We start from the raw sequence: 17,662 nt of genomic DNA on the forward strand, positions 1-17,662 counted from the left end.
TGTAGGTAGGAATGCGGCGGTGCGGCGGAGGTATAGTTATTTCCCTAGGGATATAGTTATATGCCGTATAATCGTATTATAATCATATTCCTAGTAAGATAGTAATATCTTACTAGGAATATGATTATAATACGGTATTTGACTAAGATAATATTATGATATATTAATTAGATAATTAGATTAAGATAATATTATGTACCTATGTTACCTATGTAATATCTAATTACTATTCATAAGTGCTTGTTGCTAGGCCTACATGAATAAAGTATATTTTGAATTGAATTGAATTAATTTGAAATTTGACTAATGTGGTTAAATGGTTATAAATCTGCCAGGGAATCAAAGAAAACAGTAAGTATATTTGTTTTTATTTTTATTACAAAATCAACTTTGTTGGTTGCAATTAGTTGAAAATAATCCAGTAATATATAGTAATGTATATTACTAAACTAGAAACGTATTATAGTTATATTCCTAGTAAGATATACTATCTTACTAGGAATATGATTATAATACGTACTATACGGCATATAACTATATCCCTAGGGATATAACTATACCTCCGCCGCACCGCCGCACTCCTACCTACAATTATTTCACTAAACTTAATCCAGTTATATAACTATATCACTAAACTAAAGACGTATTATAGTTATATTCCTAGTAAGATAGTAATGAATAGCTTTCGTATAACTATGTTACAACATATAATTATATCCCTAGGGTTATAACTATATAACGGCTTTTTCTATCGTACTGCGACATATACACCATTCAGTTTTCATATGTAAAAATAAAATGTTATCGAGGTTTGAATTTCAGTTTTGACCCTACTCACCCCATTTTACGATACAAGCTGTGCTTAGTTTGGGGCTAGGTTGATCTGTGTAAGATGTCCCGTAATACATATTTATTTCTCGAAGTAGCGGTATATTAGTCATTGTGACGAAAGAAGCACCGATTGTTGTAATTTCGTATGGTTTTTGAAAGTTTAAACTGTCTGTTACCTCTTCGCGCTTAAATAGCTGAACTGGTAGGTGAAATTTGTTATGGAGATAGTTTGAAGCCAGAGGAAGGACCTAGGATAGTTTACATCAATAATCAAATCATCACCATACTAAGCACGACGTCGCGGGAAGAAGCTAGTATTTACATTTTTTTTATATTATAAATGGGCTTACTCAAATACTCATGGCCACAGAATAGCCGAGGCGAAGACGTGGCCTACGATGGAGCGAGCCTGCCCCTGTGCCTGTTCACCCTTGATTTGACATATTTTATAAATGTTTCTGTTCTAATACGATATTTATATAAATGTATTAGCTTTAGCGATAAAGCTTAATGCAATAAAGCAAGCTTTCAGCGCCGTTAGAGCTTTGAGCTGGTTACCGTCGTTACCGGTGGAAGTTGACTGCGGTAATTTTAGCTTGAAAGCTTTCGCACTATCGCTTTCCAGGCGAAGCTCGGTTCTAAGGATATTTTTAAGAACTGTTCAAACTGTTCGAACTGTCAAATCAGTTTATTATTTCGAACTGTCATAACGATTGGTCACTGGAATTTATATGAAATAGCACTTATGACGACACGGTCGCCAATTTTTTTTTAGTTCTATCCGATTTATTAAATAGAAATCGTGTCAAATAAATAACTGCTGTCTACGTTTTTCTAATAACAATTAATCTTAGAATACATTTAAAAGTGGAAAAATTACTGTCTTGGGTGAGACTTGAACTCACGGCCTTTGGATCGATACTCCAGCGCTCTGCCATCTGAGCCACCAAGACCTCATCCGTAGCCAGATAATCTTTCCACCATATTATGGGTCAAGGGGACCCTAGCGACAGCTACCGTAAGAGTGTTACACTTCTTAAACGGCTACCGGAGTTCCAAGTCATATTGGAAATTCACCAGTTACGATGTGGAGTATCGATCCAGAGGCCGTGAGTTCAAGTCTCACCCAAGACAGTAATTTTTCCACTTTTAAATTTATTCTAAGCTTAATAGCATCGTTCGCAGACGTTTCTGCTTATTAAAAATTAAAACAATTAATCTATCTGGTGCTTTAGTTCATGCATGGTGTGAAATAATTTATTATAAATACAGACAACATCCCTATTTGGTATCAACAAACACTATTGAAAACAAAACGGTTTCCTAATCACTAGGCGGTAGTGATGACCGTGCCTACGAAGCTGACAACGTTTTAAAGACCGTTTTGATCATACAAATGCTAGTAAATATTACAATTTTGACCGTGCGATATTATCCTAGAGGCGTATATGATCTATCGATGTCAAAAGTGACGTTTCAACCACCAGAAACGTCACTTTATACACTTATAGATCATATCCATAACAAACCCCGATCAAATTCATAACATGTTATTACAATCGGAATAAGCCTCCGCATTTTGTTATATTTCAAACTTAAGTATACACACTCAGAGCAACTGTCGCATTGTAGAACAAACAGCATTATAAAGTGGCGTGTCAATAGTGACGTTTCATCCACGAGAAACGTCACTTTATACACTTATAGATCATATCCATAACAAACCCCGATCAAATTCATAACATGTTATTACAATCGGAATAAGCCTCCGTATTTTGTTATATTTCAAACTTAAGTATACATACTCAGAGCAACTGTCGCATTGTAGAACAAATAGCATTATAAAATGACGTGTCAAGAGTGACGTTTCATCCACCAGAAACGTCACTTTATACACTTATATATCATATCCATAACAAACCCCGATCAAATTCATAACATGTTATTACAATCGGAATAAGCCTCCGTATTTTGTTATATTTCAAACTTAAGTATACATACTCAGACTGTCGCATTGCAGAACAAATAGCATTATACTTCGGTTTTCGCCACTCCATCATGATCAGAGTTAGCTATTGTATCGGCACGTAATATTTGTAGTGAATCTCGGCTTTTTGCATACGATAAGAGTATTATAGATGCAGGAAGTGAAAAAAGGTGGGATTACCTTGCTGAGTACAATAATGAGCGTATTATAATGGAAAATGCTTTGCACATACGACATTTCTTGCCGGGTTGTGTTCGGGTTGGGTTTTTTTGGATCCGTTTACCTGGGGATCAGATAATAGATAATGTTGACATCGAAAGCATTTTTTTTCTTATCTTAAAAGTGAGCAGAGGGGTCTCGTAAAAGGCGGAATGTTTGTTTAGTTATTCCTATTGTTACTTCTGCGTATAAAGAATATAAAGTTATAAAATTAGCTTAATACCAGTATCACTACCGTTTTTCGCGACATCATTGGTGACCAAACTCAACTGAATCATTTACCTGCAAATGCCTCTTTTGGGTTCTGTACCTGTCAGCGGAACCCTGTTTTTAAGCTTTCGCTGTCCATTTGACTGTGAGCTGTGTAATTAGTGTGATTTTCTTTTCACTTGTTGTTTTATGAAAAAAATAATATAAATTTACCAATTTATTCGTAAATTCTCAAAATCAAAAGGAAAATGTTTTGTGTATTTTGTTCACTATTAAAATATTTGGGCTCCAGAAGATCCTAGTAGGCGTAACTATTATTAGGTGCTTAAGGGACAAAGTAATTGTTTTATACCAGGGATAGTCTTGATAAATTTTTGTTTAACTAACATCCATTGTAATGCCAAGTTATTTTTACACTTACTAAAAAGTTCCCGATAAAATCTCAAAACATTACTTTTGTAATTGCTCTGAATCCCTATTAAATCTGCTTTGTTGACTAACAATTTCTCATTTCTGTCCCCTTGCCCTAAACCTTCCTTGGTCACGTACATTATATATTTATTCCATGAACGAGATTTGCTTTATCCCACCTGATTGACCTTCCCCCTATGTGACGTCATTTATAAATTTACTGTTGGAAAAAATCCGATTGGAAAAAGTGTGGAATTTCTACGCTGGACATCCTGCTTTACACAGTATACAGATCACACACACATTTCAAAAAGTTTTTAGTGCGATGTCCTAGTTTCTAAGGATACCTATACATAAAATAAGGATGGCATTATTATTTACATGTATATTTTTAATGCAATTATTTTGGGAAGAAATATATGTTTAAGCCTATATGTTACATATATTTTTAAGGGTTAATTTTAAGTTCTCATAGTTCTTTTTTATCAATTTGTCTAGTGGTATGTGTCGTAATACTTGTATATTTTTTATTCGCCGACTACACCATAATACTCGGCATAGATACTCGGCTTTCCCGACTATTTGGTTTGTCTCTTCTTTTTATTTGTATTTCTAAAAACGTTTGCCACGTTATTGAGTTCTATTCTATAACAATAAATCACCGTTCGGTCTCAATAACGCGTCTGCATTGAGTTGCGTAATTGCTTCCACTGATTGAATACAATTTAACATAACAGAGCCCTACGCTTTCTGAGGCGGGTGAGGGGAAGTATTGCTGCGAAAGCGTATCTTGCTTAGGGTCGTCTATTTCGTAATGATGTTGGTTATAACCTCTAGCCGTACGCCAAACCTTGCCAAGCAAAATGAAATTTTATTTTGTCAATACAAAGTTCAAATTAGAATGGAACATGAGACCTTTTTATAGGTCTCTGGGCGCCTAGAGGTTGATATTAAGGCTTGCATCGAGTTTTTACTGACAGACTCAAAATGTTTAGCGTTACAGCTGTCAAATTATGCAATACATTTTTAACGGGCGGCCTTTATCGTGCTTAATGCTTTTGGCTCCATGTAGACATTTGTTCATCAAAAAACTTAGTATCAATGCCATAGTCACACGAAAAACGGCGGCTACACAAAAATTCACCCTCAACGCAACCCAAACACGCAATAAATAAAAGTATTACATTCCTCAGTAAATCACCGCTGTATAATGTACGCCGAGCGACATATATCGACTGAAAGATACCGAATAGTCCAGGTGACCGTGCTGGCCAATTTTACGGTCTACTGCCTACCGGCCGATTCAATTTCGGTAAAATTTTATTTGTCCGAAGTCGACCGTGCAACTGGATTCTATCGGCGGGCTCATATACGATTCCCTGACGGGTTCGAATGTAGTTTGGTGTTTTAGAAATTGTCGAATAATGTATAACGCGGACTCGGGATAGGATAGGGGCCGATAAATATGTAGCGAGCGGCCTCCTACATAAAAGTTTCCCGAGTCTTGGAACGAATGAGCGCAATCCTTTATAAATATGCACTTATATTCAACGGTAGGTATTAACGGATAATATACATTGAATTTCGGTATGGAACTATAAAAAAATCTATAATTTGTAAGCGTCACAAGCAATAAGATAAATATATGCATTTTTTTTAAATGCGGGATCGGTAAATTATATTATTTGACATTATAATACTCCCCTTTGTCAATAATTTCCATATATTCTCCAAGATGCATTTGATCGAAAATCGTCATGAAAGGAAATGATTAATCACTTTGAAATATATTTTTCAAGTATGCACACTTAAATAAGAACACACAATTTGCTTGAAAAAGACGCATGTGTTACAAATAAAGTATGCACTTAGGCTGTTTTGGAACAACACCATATGATAGGGAATGCCCCTAACATTAATCAAATGTAAGCCATTGAAGGGGCGACGAAATGTTCGCCGATTGTCTATGAAACTACATCTTTGACAATAAATCGTATCTAGAATGCCCTTACGTTCCAAAACCCACCTTGCTCCATTGAAATAGTGTTTCAAATTAAAATTAACAATAAACGTTATACGACTTTGTTTACGTGTATCTTATATTTATTACATCGTACTGGGACTATAAAGAAAGCTGTCAAGATACGTCTGAACATATATATTTTTGGAAAAGTATTGGGGTGTTTTTGAAAAGGCATTTTTTAAGTTAAATGTAATGTGCGAATTTTATTGATAACATAACTATTACATTTGTGTCCCACGGGTTATACACGAAAACGGGTTTTCAATTGTACTAGGTACTTATATGGCAAAGGACACTTAAAACAATGCTCATGATTGTTTTTTTTTTCAGGTAAGTGCACTTATAAGAGAAATCTAATTCGTCACCAAAGCAATTGGAACTCTTCGAGGTAAATGAAACAGTAACTGTGTAGAAGACGTATGAATCGTATGATATTAAAATGTTTATCAACTGGTGTCGAAACCCTACCTGTACGCCTGTACGGCTACCATCAGTTTGGCACTGACATAAACGCTATCGAGAACGTAATTTACTTTCTATACATCTCGCTCGTACTCGCATATTCGTGCGAACGAGATGTATAAATAGAAAGTAAATTACGTTCTCGATAGCGTATATGTCAGTTTTTACACTGTCAGTGACTCATGGTACGGGTTCTGTTTCCGAAGTATAACAAACAGAACCGTATTATTAAGCTTTCGCTTTTTTTCTGTCCGTAGCCGCGTCAATAACTGTAATAAATAGTACTTATAGAACAGAGTCTGTGCGGAAAGAGAAGAGTAGTGAAATGTATTGGGCCTCATACATTCCACGACTCTTGTCTTTCCGCACAGACTCTAATAAAAACGCGCCAAGCGTGGAATGGACTGAAGGAAAGAAATTAGAACATTGTAAAAAAATGTGTGATGCCGTCAAGTGGGGTAACTGGGGACAGGTGGGATAAAAATAGACAAAAATAAATGTTCCCTAATTACATGAACATTGCTGAATTTAAATCAGAATTAATTAATTATTCAACTGACTAGATTAGTTCATAGTAAAAAAAAAAACGAATTTACCCCACTTGACGTTAATATCAACGGAATCCTTAGAGCGCGAGTCCGACTCACACTTGACCCGTTTTAATTGATTTGTGTTAATGGCGCCGAATGCCGGCAAAGTTTTTGATATACTGTGTGTCATGCTAATTAGAGTCTGTGCGGAAAGAGAAGAGTCGTGGAATGTATGGGGCCCAATACATTCCACGACTCTTCTCTTTCCGAACAGACTCTAATAGACAGTTGATATCGTTCAGATAGTCCATTCGAATGGAAAACGTTCCCATATAAAATCACGGCAATTGCTAATGCTTGACTAACCTACACACAATCTAAGACCATTACCAAAGTGGCCCTAAATAGAGGTGATGCAACTGCGGCACAGACTACTTTCATACGGCGGGGGCACTTGACTTTGACGCACAATAGCATCATATTGGTTTTTGTTAATTTGCTAGAGTCGGACCAAGAAAAGTCTGCAGCGGATTTGATAGCCCACGCAGTGCAAGTGTTATTTATGCGTCATAATTTCATAGAAGTTTGACGTTTAAAATAACACGTGCACTGCGTGGGCTATCAAATCCGCTGCAGACTTTTCATGGACTGACTCTAGCTTCGTTAAATGAAAATGAGTAAAATAATTAAAAACTACAACAGAACTTCTATGTACGGGGTAAGTAGCCGATAATACGGTTTGTCCCGTTGGTATTAGCGAAAAACGCTTAAAACAGAGAACATGCTGGCGGGTCACTGGCAGTGAATGTGTTAATTCTACGCCTTGAACATACATTTTCATTCCTATAAGAATAGGGCACCCACGATATCTTATTAGAGCTGTCCAACTAGAATCAACTATAAGGACCTTTAAGTACATAAAATAAATTTAATCCTCTGCCGTTTCGTTAAAAATGTTTAACGAGAATTTTGTATAAACTAAATGCAGGTAATTAACCTAGTAAATGATGTAACTTTAATTGTAACATTTCAAACTCTTCAGCCGGGCTAGCACATGATTGGATCGACAGTATCTCGCCGCGAGTCGACTGCCCGTCCCTCTTTAATTAATACAGATAGAAAAAGACGGGTAGTCTATCTCGCGGCGAGATATTGTCGTGCCAATCATGTGCTAGGCCTATAGGAGTTGTTATAAATAACCGCTAATAAGTAATGCAACCTCTGTTTTCTACTCTGTCACAATACAAATGTTCGGCAGTTAGTGGCATCCGTCACGGGATTACGGGAGACGGATGGGGGGAAGGGGGGTGCAATGACCAGGACATGTTTGTTAATATACAGATGCCTATTTTTAGACTTGAACCAGTTTTACAATCACACATACTTATATAAATAAGTATGTGGGATTGTGTGTGTATGAAAGAGCCCTTGATGTCTAATGCAGAATATTTTCTTGAGTTTTGAATTATGTCACGACGCTGTAAGGGGCGCACAGATACCACATAGCCAGACGATATTACGACATGACATCACGAGATACGAGCTTTTTATACTAACAAGCGTTGAAATTGGATGGAAATTTACAAAATCAAATTTTTCAGCAATATTTTGCGCGGTTTGGCTTTTTTTCGCAATTTACATGTAATTAGTGAGATTTAATTAAACATACAAACATTCCCTTGGCCAACAATATGTGAATACTGAATTTTAATTACTTCCTTTTGTTGGCTGGCCAGAAAATGGGTATTGTTTTCAAGATTTTGTCTTAATATACTGGTGTGTTACAGTATACATCCGGTGAACAGTGAATACATTTGAAACAGTAACTTGACTTGCCCCTTTTTGAGGTAAAGATGTCTTCAATCCTGTTATTACAAATTTTGTTAAAGAAACTTACTTACTGACTTCATATTAAGAGTCCATCAATCGCGAGTTCGACTCGCGCTTCGGCGATTCCGTGCCATCATACGAGGGGAGGCTGAAATATTTGCGGCCTAAGCTAGAAAAAAAAAACTATGCTACTCTTTTCCTCGCGTCTGTGTCAATTTAAATATTGCAGCCATTGCTAACAATTAGTAACGATTAATAATTAACGTTTACTTTAATATTCTCTTTCATTTTTTTTTCTAAGGCCGCGGACTTTTCAGTCGGCCCTCGTAGTTTTATTTAATCCTTTTTAAAATAGTAACTCAGGCTTGACCGGTTGTTTAGTTATGAATATTTTTATTTATATAAAACTTTGACATGTACGTATAATCCAACGTACGTATTATAACGCTTTGCACCCAGTTTTATCATGCGAATGGCTAAGGAGTGGAATTCACTTCCTGCAAATCTATTCCCAGTCCACTATAACTTGGATCTTTTTAAAGCGAGAGTGAATATACATATTTTAGGTAAGCATGTCCCATCCTAGACTGCATCGGCACTTACCATCAGGTGATATAGTGGTCAAATGCTTACCTTTTCCAAATAAAAAAAATCGTTATAATTTTTTTTACCCGCATATTTAAGTCAAGCTACTGCTGACCGTTTTTCTGTGTCCGGGGCCGCCCTAAGGTAATAATTCAGGGAAGGGTTAGGGCGGTTATTTATAAACCAATTAAATCGTCCGCTGGGAACGGCAGATAACGTCCGAATGCCCATTGTCTTTTAAAATTCGACCTCTATCTGGACCAGTGATTTACATATGTCGAGTTGTCAAATTGTACAGTCGCCATCAAATATATCGGAGTATCAGAATATTCAGCATATCTGGACACGTACCCTAACGCCTTGACAATAGAGGCGCGTCCAGATATTTGTGAGCACCTCGGCCGCTCCGATATATGGCGATTGTACTACAATGATGTAATTTTGAATACTCTATAACGAATTCGATAAACAATGATCGCCAATACCCTGAACGTACATTCTGACATCAAAAATATATAATATATAGTCTGTCAAGCCATTTCCGTCAGTAGAAAAGAGCGGCAAATTTAAAAAATGTAGGCGCGAAAGCTTATCCTCCTACTGAAAATTTGAATTTCGCGCCTTTTCTACTGACAAAGTTTGACCGTTTTTTTTTTTTCATTTTAGTAGTTAAAAAATAGTAGATTATACAACAAGGGCATAAAGTGACCCATTTTTACCCGAGGCAATTTTTTAGTAGTATCAAAAATAGTAAACGAGGGTAAAAATGGACATTTATGCCCTTGTTGTACACTCTGCTTTTCACTTCGATTGCGAGGAAAATAAATTATATTTTTCACGGCAATTTACACCACGAAATTGTCGTAAAGCGAAAGAACATAATACATAACCAATTCCCGCCAACTAACGCCAAAAACCTTATCAATTGTTAAAACAGAATCGACCTTCTACCGCGGTATTCGGAAAACAAGATCCGTGTTAAGTGTTAAGTATGCCTTCAGGCCAGGATATGGATCTGAGCTGATGAGACCAAGGAAACACGTCCGTTCGGTATAGGATTCATTGAAGAGACAGAAATACACCTACCCACATTCAGTCGGCGCCTGATTACTTAATCTACCCACATATGTCACACCCCCCCACTTAATCTATACTATAGTTACAGTTATGCGTACTAGCTTAATAAGAATTAAATCATTAAATACTAATCGAAGTCGAACCCGTATCTTTTAACGGGTTTCCTACTGCGGGTCGGTTTGGGGCCCTCCACGGGAGCCGGCAATGTAGGGGGCGCGGCCGGTGCAACTGGCAACGGTGGAGCATTCACGGCCCTTAACTCTGAATTGCTTGTTCCCGGTTCTGGCACCTCTCCCGCCGTCGTATCTGTAGGAAATTCGTTTGGTGGTTCTACCGCAATCGGAGAGTTTGGTACTGACACATCAATCGTGCTAGCCCACTTAGTTTTAAGCTGATCGATATGTCGTTTGATTGGTGGACCATTTTCCCTACCAACAATATAGTTGCGAGATCCTACTTTTTGTTCAATTTTCCCTCCTATCCATTTTTCCCCTCCTGTATAATTACGTGCCCACACCTTCTCTCTGATATCCAACTGTCTAGACGTACCTCCCGCATACTCGACTTGCTTACGTTGACTCTGAATAACCTTATCTTCTACTTGCCTCCTACATTTCAATAGATCAAGACGAGACCTTAATGTTCTACGCTGTAAAAGAACCGCTGGTGACGTACCGGTTGTACTGTGGTCTACATTTCGGTAAGACAATAAATATGACTGTAACGCTGCGTCTACATCAACGCCGTCACGCAAAGTTTTCCGAACTATTCGTTTGCACAGTTTAACCGCCCCCTCTGCGGCCCCATTCGACGAAGGATGGTATACTGGTGCAAATGTCATTTTAACACCGTTAAAAGTCATAAAACGCTCATACTCCTTACTTGAAAACGGGGGCCCGTTATCTGATACAATCTCTTTTGGTAGCCCAAAACGCGCAAATGTTTCCCGTAACACGCGAATAACTTCAGCGGCAGTAGTTTTATACATTTTAAAAACTTCAATCCATTTCGAGGTCGAATCAATTAACACCAAAAATGAGGTACCTTGAATAGGACCCATGAAATCGAGATGTAGCCGTGACCAAACCTCTGACTCGTATGGCCAGGGTTGTGGCACCGCCCTAGCCGGAGACGTACTCTCTGCTGTACACGCGGTACACGCTTTACAAACGCTTTCAATTGCGGCATCGATGCCCGGCCACCACACAATGCTCCGCGCGATACTCTTCATCTTAACTATCCCCATGTGTCCGCTGTGCACCTCTTTCAACAACGATTCCTGCAATTTTTTTGGAATAACTAATCTATAACCCCATACTATACACCCTGCATCGATGTATAATTCGTTACGTCGTGAAAAATAAGGTTTAATCTGCTCATCGTTACAAACTGTTGGCCAGCCGGATTGTATAAACAACATTACTTTCCTAAGAACGCCGTCCTTACTAATTTCTTGACACAAAGTCTTTCTTGTAATTGGCATGAAATTTTGAACAAAATTCAAATAAGTGATTTCGCGTGTATTACCTTTATCGTTTTCCTGTTCGGAACGTAATCCTACTGGCAAACGAGATAGTGCGTCGGCCGCGTTTTTCTCGCTACGCACGTATTCGATGTCATAATCGTAACCCGCGAGGATGACCGCCCAACGCTGCATCCTACTCGCCGCCATTACCGGTATGCCTGACTTATCGCCAAAAATGGAGACTAAAGGTTTATGATCCGTTCTTAATGTGAACCTTCTACCATAGAGATATTGATGGAATTTTTTAATACCATATATTATTGACAAAGCTTCGCGTTCAATCTGGGAATACGCCTTTTCCGCCGAATTCAAAACCCGTGATGCATACGCAATCGGCCGTTCGCCAGAGCGTCAAATGGGAGATCACAGCGCCTACCCCTACGCTGCTAGCATCTGTGGTAAGAACCAGGCTCAAATGTGGCGAGTAATGAGCTAAGACGGCACTTGAAATTAACATTTGTTTGATTTTGTTGAACGCTGACCTACAATTTTCGTCCCATGCAAAATTAACATTTTTTGTAAAAGCCTGTATAGTGGTGCTAAAATAGTACTCACGTTAGGTACAAATTTGGCGTAATACATAATGAGACCCAAAAACGAGCGAAGCTCCGACACATTACTTGGTTCTCCTACTTCTTTAATGGCCGTTATTTTCTCAGGACACGTGTGCACACCTTTTTTGCTAATGACAAAACCTAAATACGTCACCGACGGCGCAAAAAAAGAGCATTTTTCTTTTTTTACCTTTAACCCATATTTCCGTAATCTCTCAAATACCTCTGTGAGGGTTTCTAAATGAGCCCGATCGTCGGAACCAGTTATAATAATGTCATCCAAGAAAACGCCTACCGTCGGCAAGTCCGCAAACAACTGCTCTAGCTTCCTTTGAAATATACCGGGGCTAGAAGATAAGCCATAAATTAAACGATTATACATAAACAAGCCTTTGTGGGTGTTAATTACGGTGTATTGTTTTGAGTCGTCTAATTCGAATTGCGCGTACGCTTGGGATAAGTCAATTTTCGAAAATTTATCCCCCTTATGCAATTTTGTCAACAAATCGTCTACTCGAGGTACTGGAAAATGATCCACTTGCAAACATTTATTTAGTGTCAATTTGAAATCCCCACACAAACGAATAGTCCCATCTTTTTTCATTACCGGTACGACTGGAGTGGCACAGTCGGAGGTGGGCACGGGCGTGATGATGCCGTCGCGCACCAGCTGATCGAGCGCGCGCTCCACCGGCTCGCGCAGCGCGTACGGCAGCGGGCGCGCGCGCAGGAACACCGGACGCGCCCCCTCGCGCAGCGCGAACCCGACCTTGCCGCCCGTGAACCGCCCCAAACCGTCTTCAAAAACTTCTTTAAACCTGGAACTGAACACATTTTCATCAAATTTTTTACCAATATTTTCCCTGTCCAATTTGTTACATGGCACTGAAATGGGTAAAGTTACCCCGAGTTCATGAATCCATTGTCGACCTAACAAACTCGTCATGCCCCTTTTAATTACATACAGATCTAATTCTTTGTTCACTTTACCATATTGTACATTCACGCATAATTTACCTACGGGTATTACCCTTTCCCCGGTATAATATCGCATTGAGACATCACTCGGCTGTAATTTAAAATTCCCTAAAGTTTTTATGTAACAATCATAACTGATGCAAGAAATACAGCTACCTGTATCAATTTCCATATCTATGTTTCTTTCGTTAACCTTCATTGATAATACATATGGCGGATACGCACTAAAGTCCTTTAAAGCGATAGAATAGTTATAGGTAACTACCTCGTCACTTCCCTCGCTGTCGTCATACGCCACCTGCCCGTCCGCGCCTCCGTCATACAACGCGAACAGCTGTTCCTCGCGTAGTCTCGGACACATCCTCTTCAGATGTCCATCTCGGTTGCACACCCGACACACGTACGCCTTAAATTTGCACGTGTTGGAGTCATGACTGCCGCCGCACGTCTTGCAGCCAGCTGCGCCGCCGTGCGCGCCGCGGCCGCGGCCGGCGCCCGTGGCGCCCGGGCCGCGTCGTCCGCCGCGGCCGCTCGCGCCGCGCCCGGCGCCTGCCCCGCCTCGCGTAGCCCCCGTGACCTTCCGTCCCCCGGCGGCTTCACCGTTACCGTAGCTCCCTCGCCCCCAGCTCGAGGCCACTTGGTAGACACCCGTACTTCCTCCATGGTTGTCTACTCGCTTTTCCATGACCGCCGATTCCGTCTCGGCCGAATCTATCGTTACGGCTAATTTGAATGCTTTCTCGAACGTGATTTCCTCCTCTGCGAATAGTCGCTGTCGTATAACATCCTTCGATAAACCGCAAACAAATTGGTCTCTTAAATTGTCTTGCAATGAGTCCGCGCCAAAATTGCAGGTCATTGACATTTTCTTCAACGCCGCGACATACTCCGCTATGCTCTCGTCACTTGCTTGACGTCGTTGTCGGAATTTGAACCTTTCTGCTAACACACTCGGTTTAGGTTGCAAGTGCGATTTCATGATGGCCTTCAACTGATCAAAAGTCTTTGTTGCCGGGCGGGCCGGCGTACACAAATTAACCATAAGTTCATACGCGTCCCTGCCTACCACCGTAATTAAGGTAGCCACTTTAACTGATTCACTCACTGTATTCGCTATAAAATATTGTTCCAAACGCTCCACGTATAAGTCCCAACAATCTTTGTCCATATCGAAAGGGGCTATTTTTCCGACTGCCATTATTACTGTTTTTATTCACTGCAATGAACTAAACCACAACACTAAAATGTTCCACACGTAGATCCCATCCTCGTCGCCACTGTTAAGTATGCCTTCAGGCCAGGATATGGATCTGAGCTGATGAGACCAAGGAAACACGTCCGTTCGGTATAGGATTCATTGAAGAGACAGAAATACACCTACCCACATTCAGTCGGCGCCTGATTACTTAATCTACCCACATATGTCACAGAGAAGAGAACGATACGATATGTACTAGATACCTGGTAGTTTAGATTTCAACTAGATATCTTTTGCAGCTTAATTCGGGCAACCAAATGTCACTTTTACGTTAAATTATCGTATTAAGATCGTTTGAAAATCGTTTTGAGATCTAAAAATACATAACGAGAGGTTTTAGACATTGTGGAAATCGTTCGATAGAATCTCCAGGATCGCGGAAATGTCAAATTTGACAGGCTAGATCTTAAAAATATCGTTGTCGTATCTTGGTGATGTCTAATAGATATCTAGTTCAAAATCCGAATCGACCTTCTAGTTTGATGGCATCAAGTGACAGGCGAGCTGTAACTGCCTACGCCGTAGGCGCCTACGGCGTAGCGGCGTACCACCGCACTCGTAGCTCGAAGGCGTTTGTGTCGCTACATATCGAAGGTTTAACACCCTTTGAATTTGAGGCGTATTATGATTTTAATAACAGATTATGAATTTGATACGGATTTGTTACGGATAAGATCTGTTATCTGGATGAAGAATCGTCCCTTTTGACACTGAAACATAAGCAACTATACCGTCTATTTTAGACCCACCCGCCATAAGTGACGTCATATCGTGGGATTCGACAGGTTAATCAAAATTAAAAACAAATCCATACTTTTAGCTCTAGTTTCCTACAATATTGGAATCAGCAGCTATATTTTTTGTTATCACTTATCTTAGTTATAATCTGTGTCTTAGTCTAAGCGTTTTACTGTGAATATTGTTGATAATTTTATAAAGTTTGCGCTTGTGTATCAAAGCGAGGATATTTTAAAGAGTTTTGTTTCTAATAAATTATTGTAGCTTTACTTTTCATGACTTTTGTAAAAGATGTGTAAATAAGAGAAATATTCCTTAAAATGTTAAGTAAACCTATTTTTGGGCTGAGTAGAATACCATTGCGGCTACCACCAGTTTGGCAGTGACATAAACGCCATCGAGAATGTAATTTACTTTCTATACATCTCGCTCGTACTCGCATATTAGTGCGAGCGAGATGTAAAGAAAGTAAATGTCAGTTTTGACACTGTCAGTGACTCATGGTACGGGCACATATTAGGATTTAGTTAAACGTCAAAAACGCCGGTTTCAGACCTTACTTCTAACTTGTCTATCTCAGAAGTTTTATAGATAAATAATGTAATGCCTCAGGCTTGCGTCCCCTCGCACTCCCAACATTGGGGTGAAAATGTTACGGAATTCTAAGATATTGTCTACATAAATGTCCTTGTGTCAAAGATATTGTTTATATGGGGGATACTAGCGACTTAAGCTCTTTTGACTCTGAATAGGTTTTAAGGGAAAGTCAGGTTTAATGTCACTGTATCTCTATTTGTAAGGAAGTGTGAAATACCTATACTTATACTTGTGAAGAATTTCAGTTCGATGATTCGTCTGCGGGAATTTTCATTTGGCAAAGAGTGGTTAGAAAAAAATAAAAAAGCGGCCAAGTGCGAGTCGGACTCGCCCATGAAGGGTTCCGTATTTAGGCGATTTATGACGTATAAAAAAGACTACTTACTAGATCTCGTTCAAACTAATTTTCGGTGGAAGTTTACATGGTAATGTACATCATATATTTTTTTAGTTTTATCATTCTCTTATTTTAGAAGTTACGGGGGGGGGCACATTTTACCACTTTGGAAGTGTCTCTCGCGCAAACTATTCAGTTTAGAAAAAAATGATATTAGAAACCTCAATATCATTTTTGAAGACCTATCCATAGATACCCCACACGTATGGGTTTGATGAAAAAAAAAATTTGAGTTTCAGTTTGAAGTATGGGGAACCCCAAAAAATTATTGTTTTTCTTCTATTTTTGTGTGAAAATCTTAATGCGGTTCACAGAATACATCTACTTACCAAGTTTCAACAGTATAGTTCTTATAGTTTCGGAGAAAAGTGGCTGTGACAAACGGACGGACAGACAGACGGACAGACGGACAGACAGACAGACATGACGAATCTATAAGGGTTCCGTTTTTTGCCGTTTGGCTACGGAACCCTAAAAAGAGGGATGGTTGGGGGAGGGTTATGTCCAGTATTTTGGACGTTGCCGAATTTAGGGTTAATAGCATAATAACCGTTCCTCGATCATCATCATCATCATTAAATAAATAAATAAATCATCATCCTGGCGTCAATCCCAGCTGTGCCCCCGCGCGGGGCGCGAGGACCCGGGGTCCGTCTTCCGACTCCTTCGTGTCCACTTTTCCCGATCTTCGGCGTCCCTGGTGGTGAGTCCGTTGGCACGCATGTCCTCCTTAACGACATCAAGCCATCGCTTCCTGGGCCGGCCTTTTCTTCCCGTACCGGGAGGAGGCGGCATGGCCAGGCATTTGTTACCCACGTAACTTGCCGGTCTGCGCGAGACGTGGCCATACCAACGAAGGCGGCACTCTTGCAGTTTGTCAGCGATGTCACGGACGCCAAGACTACCGCGGATGTGGGCGTTTCGGACGCGATCCTTGCGTGAAACTCCGCACATCCACCGCAGCATCTTCATTTCTGTGACACGCAGTTCCTGCTTGTGCCGCTCTAGTAAAGGCCAAGTCTCGCTGCCGTACAGAAGGGCAGGTCTAATGATGGTCTTATAGACCGGTCCCTTCAATTTAATCGGCATTTTGGGGTCACAAATAGCCCCAGTCATCTCCCGCCATTTGACCCAGGCAGCGGATATTCGGGCTTTGACGTCGCTGTTGATGTTCCCGGTAGTGCTAAGTACAGATCCTAGGTACTTAACTTGATCCGTGCGCTTGACCATGTCCCCGCCTATGCGGACGGGTAGAGGATCTGTACTATTGCAGGCCATGTACTCTGTCTTCGCCACATTTAGTTTAAGACCGCCGTTCTCTAGCGACCCCCTCCATCTGTTCACCCGCTGGACAAGTCGGCCCTTATCAGAGTCTGTCAGCGCGATATCATCAGCATACATGAATAGCCACGGTGGCTGCTCATGGTAGTCTCGGATGCTGGCTGACAGG

The 17,662-nt window shown here is 40.0% G+C and overlaps 2 protein-coding genes across 4 annotated transcripts in view; one reads left to right on the top strand and one right to left on the bottom strand.

Annotated features, from left to right (window-relative positions):
• Positions 1–17,662, top strand: part of LOC134662745 (teneurin-m) — a 333,160-nt gene that overhangs the window by 40,343 nt on the left and 275,155 nt on the right. The window lies entirely within an intron of this gene.
• On the bottom strand, positions 10,293–14,490 carry LOC134662612 (uncharacterized). Its single transcript, XM_063518885.1, has 4 exons — positions 13,373–14,490; positions 12,852–13,129; positions 11,303–11,444; positions 10,293–10,471 (listed from the first exon to the last, which is right to left on the bottom strand). The coding sequence occupies exons 1-4, from the start codon at positions 14,418–14,420 to the stop codon at positions 10,293–10,295; spliced, it is 1,647 nt and encodes a 548-aa protein (XP_063374955.1). The 5' UTR covers positions 14,421–14,490.

This window comes from Cydia amplana, chromosome 3, assembly GCF_948474715.1.
Source record: "Cydia amplana chromosome 3, ilCydAmpl1.1, whole genome shotgun sequence".
In the NCBI taxonomy this organism is placed as follows: Eukaryota; Metazoa; Arthropoda; class Insecta; order Lepidoptera; family Tortricidae; genus Cydia; species Cydia amplana.

Coding starts and splice junctions, on each gene's coding strand:
- LOC134662612 (XM_063518885.1), bottom strand. CDS start 14,420: ATGGCAGTCGGAAAAATAGCCCCTTTCGATATGGACAAAGATTGTTGG. Junction 11,445..12,851: donor GTGCCACTCCAGTCGTACCG/GTAATGAAAAAA, acceptor AAAAAATTGCAG/GAATCGTTGTTGAAAGAGGT. Junction 10,472..11,302: donor TACCGCGTGTACAGCAGAGA/GTACGTCTCCGG, acceptor AATTTCCTACAG/ATACGACGGCGGGAGAGGTG.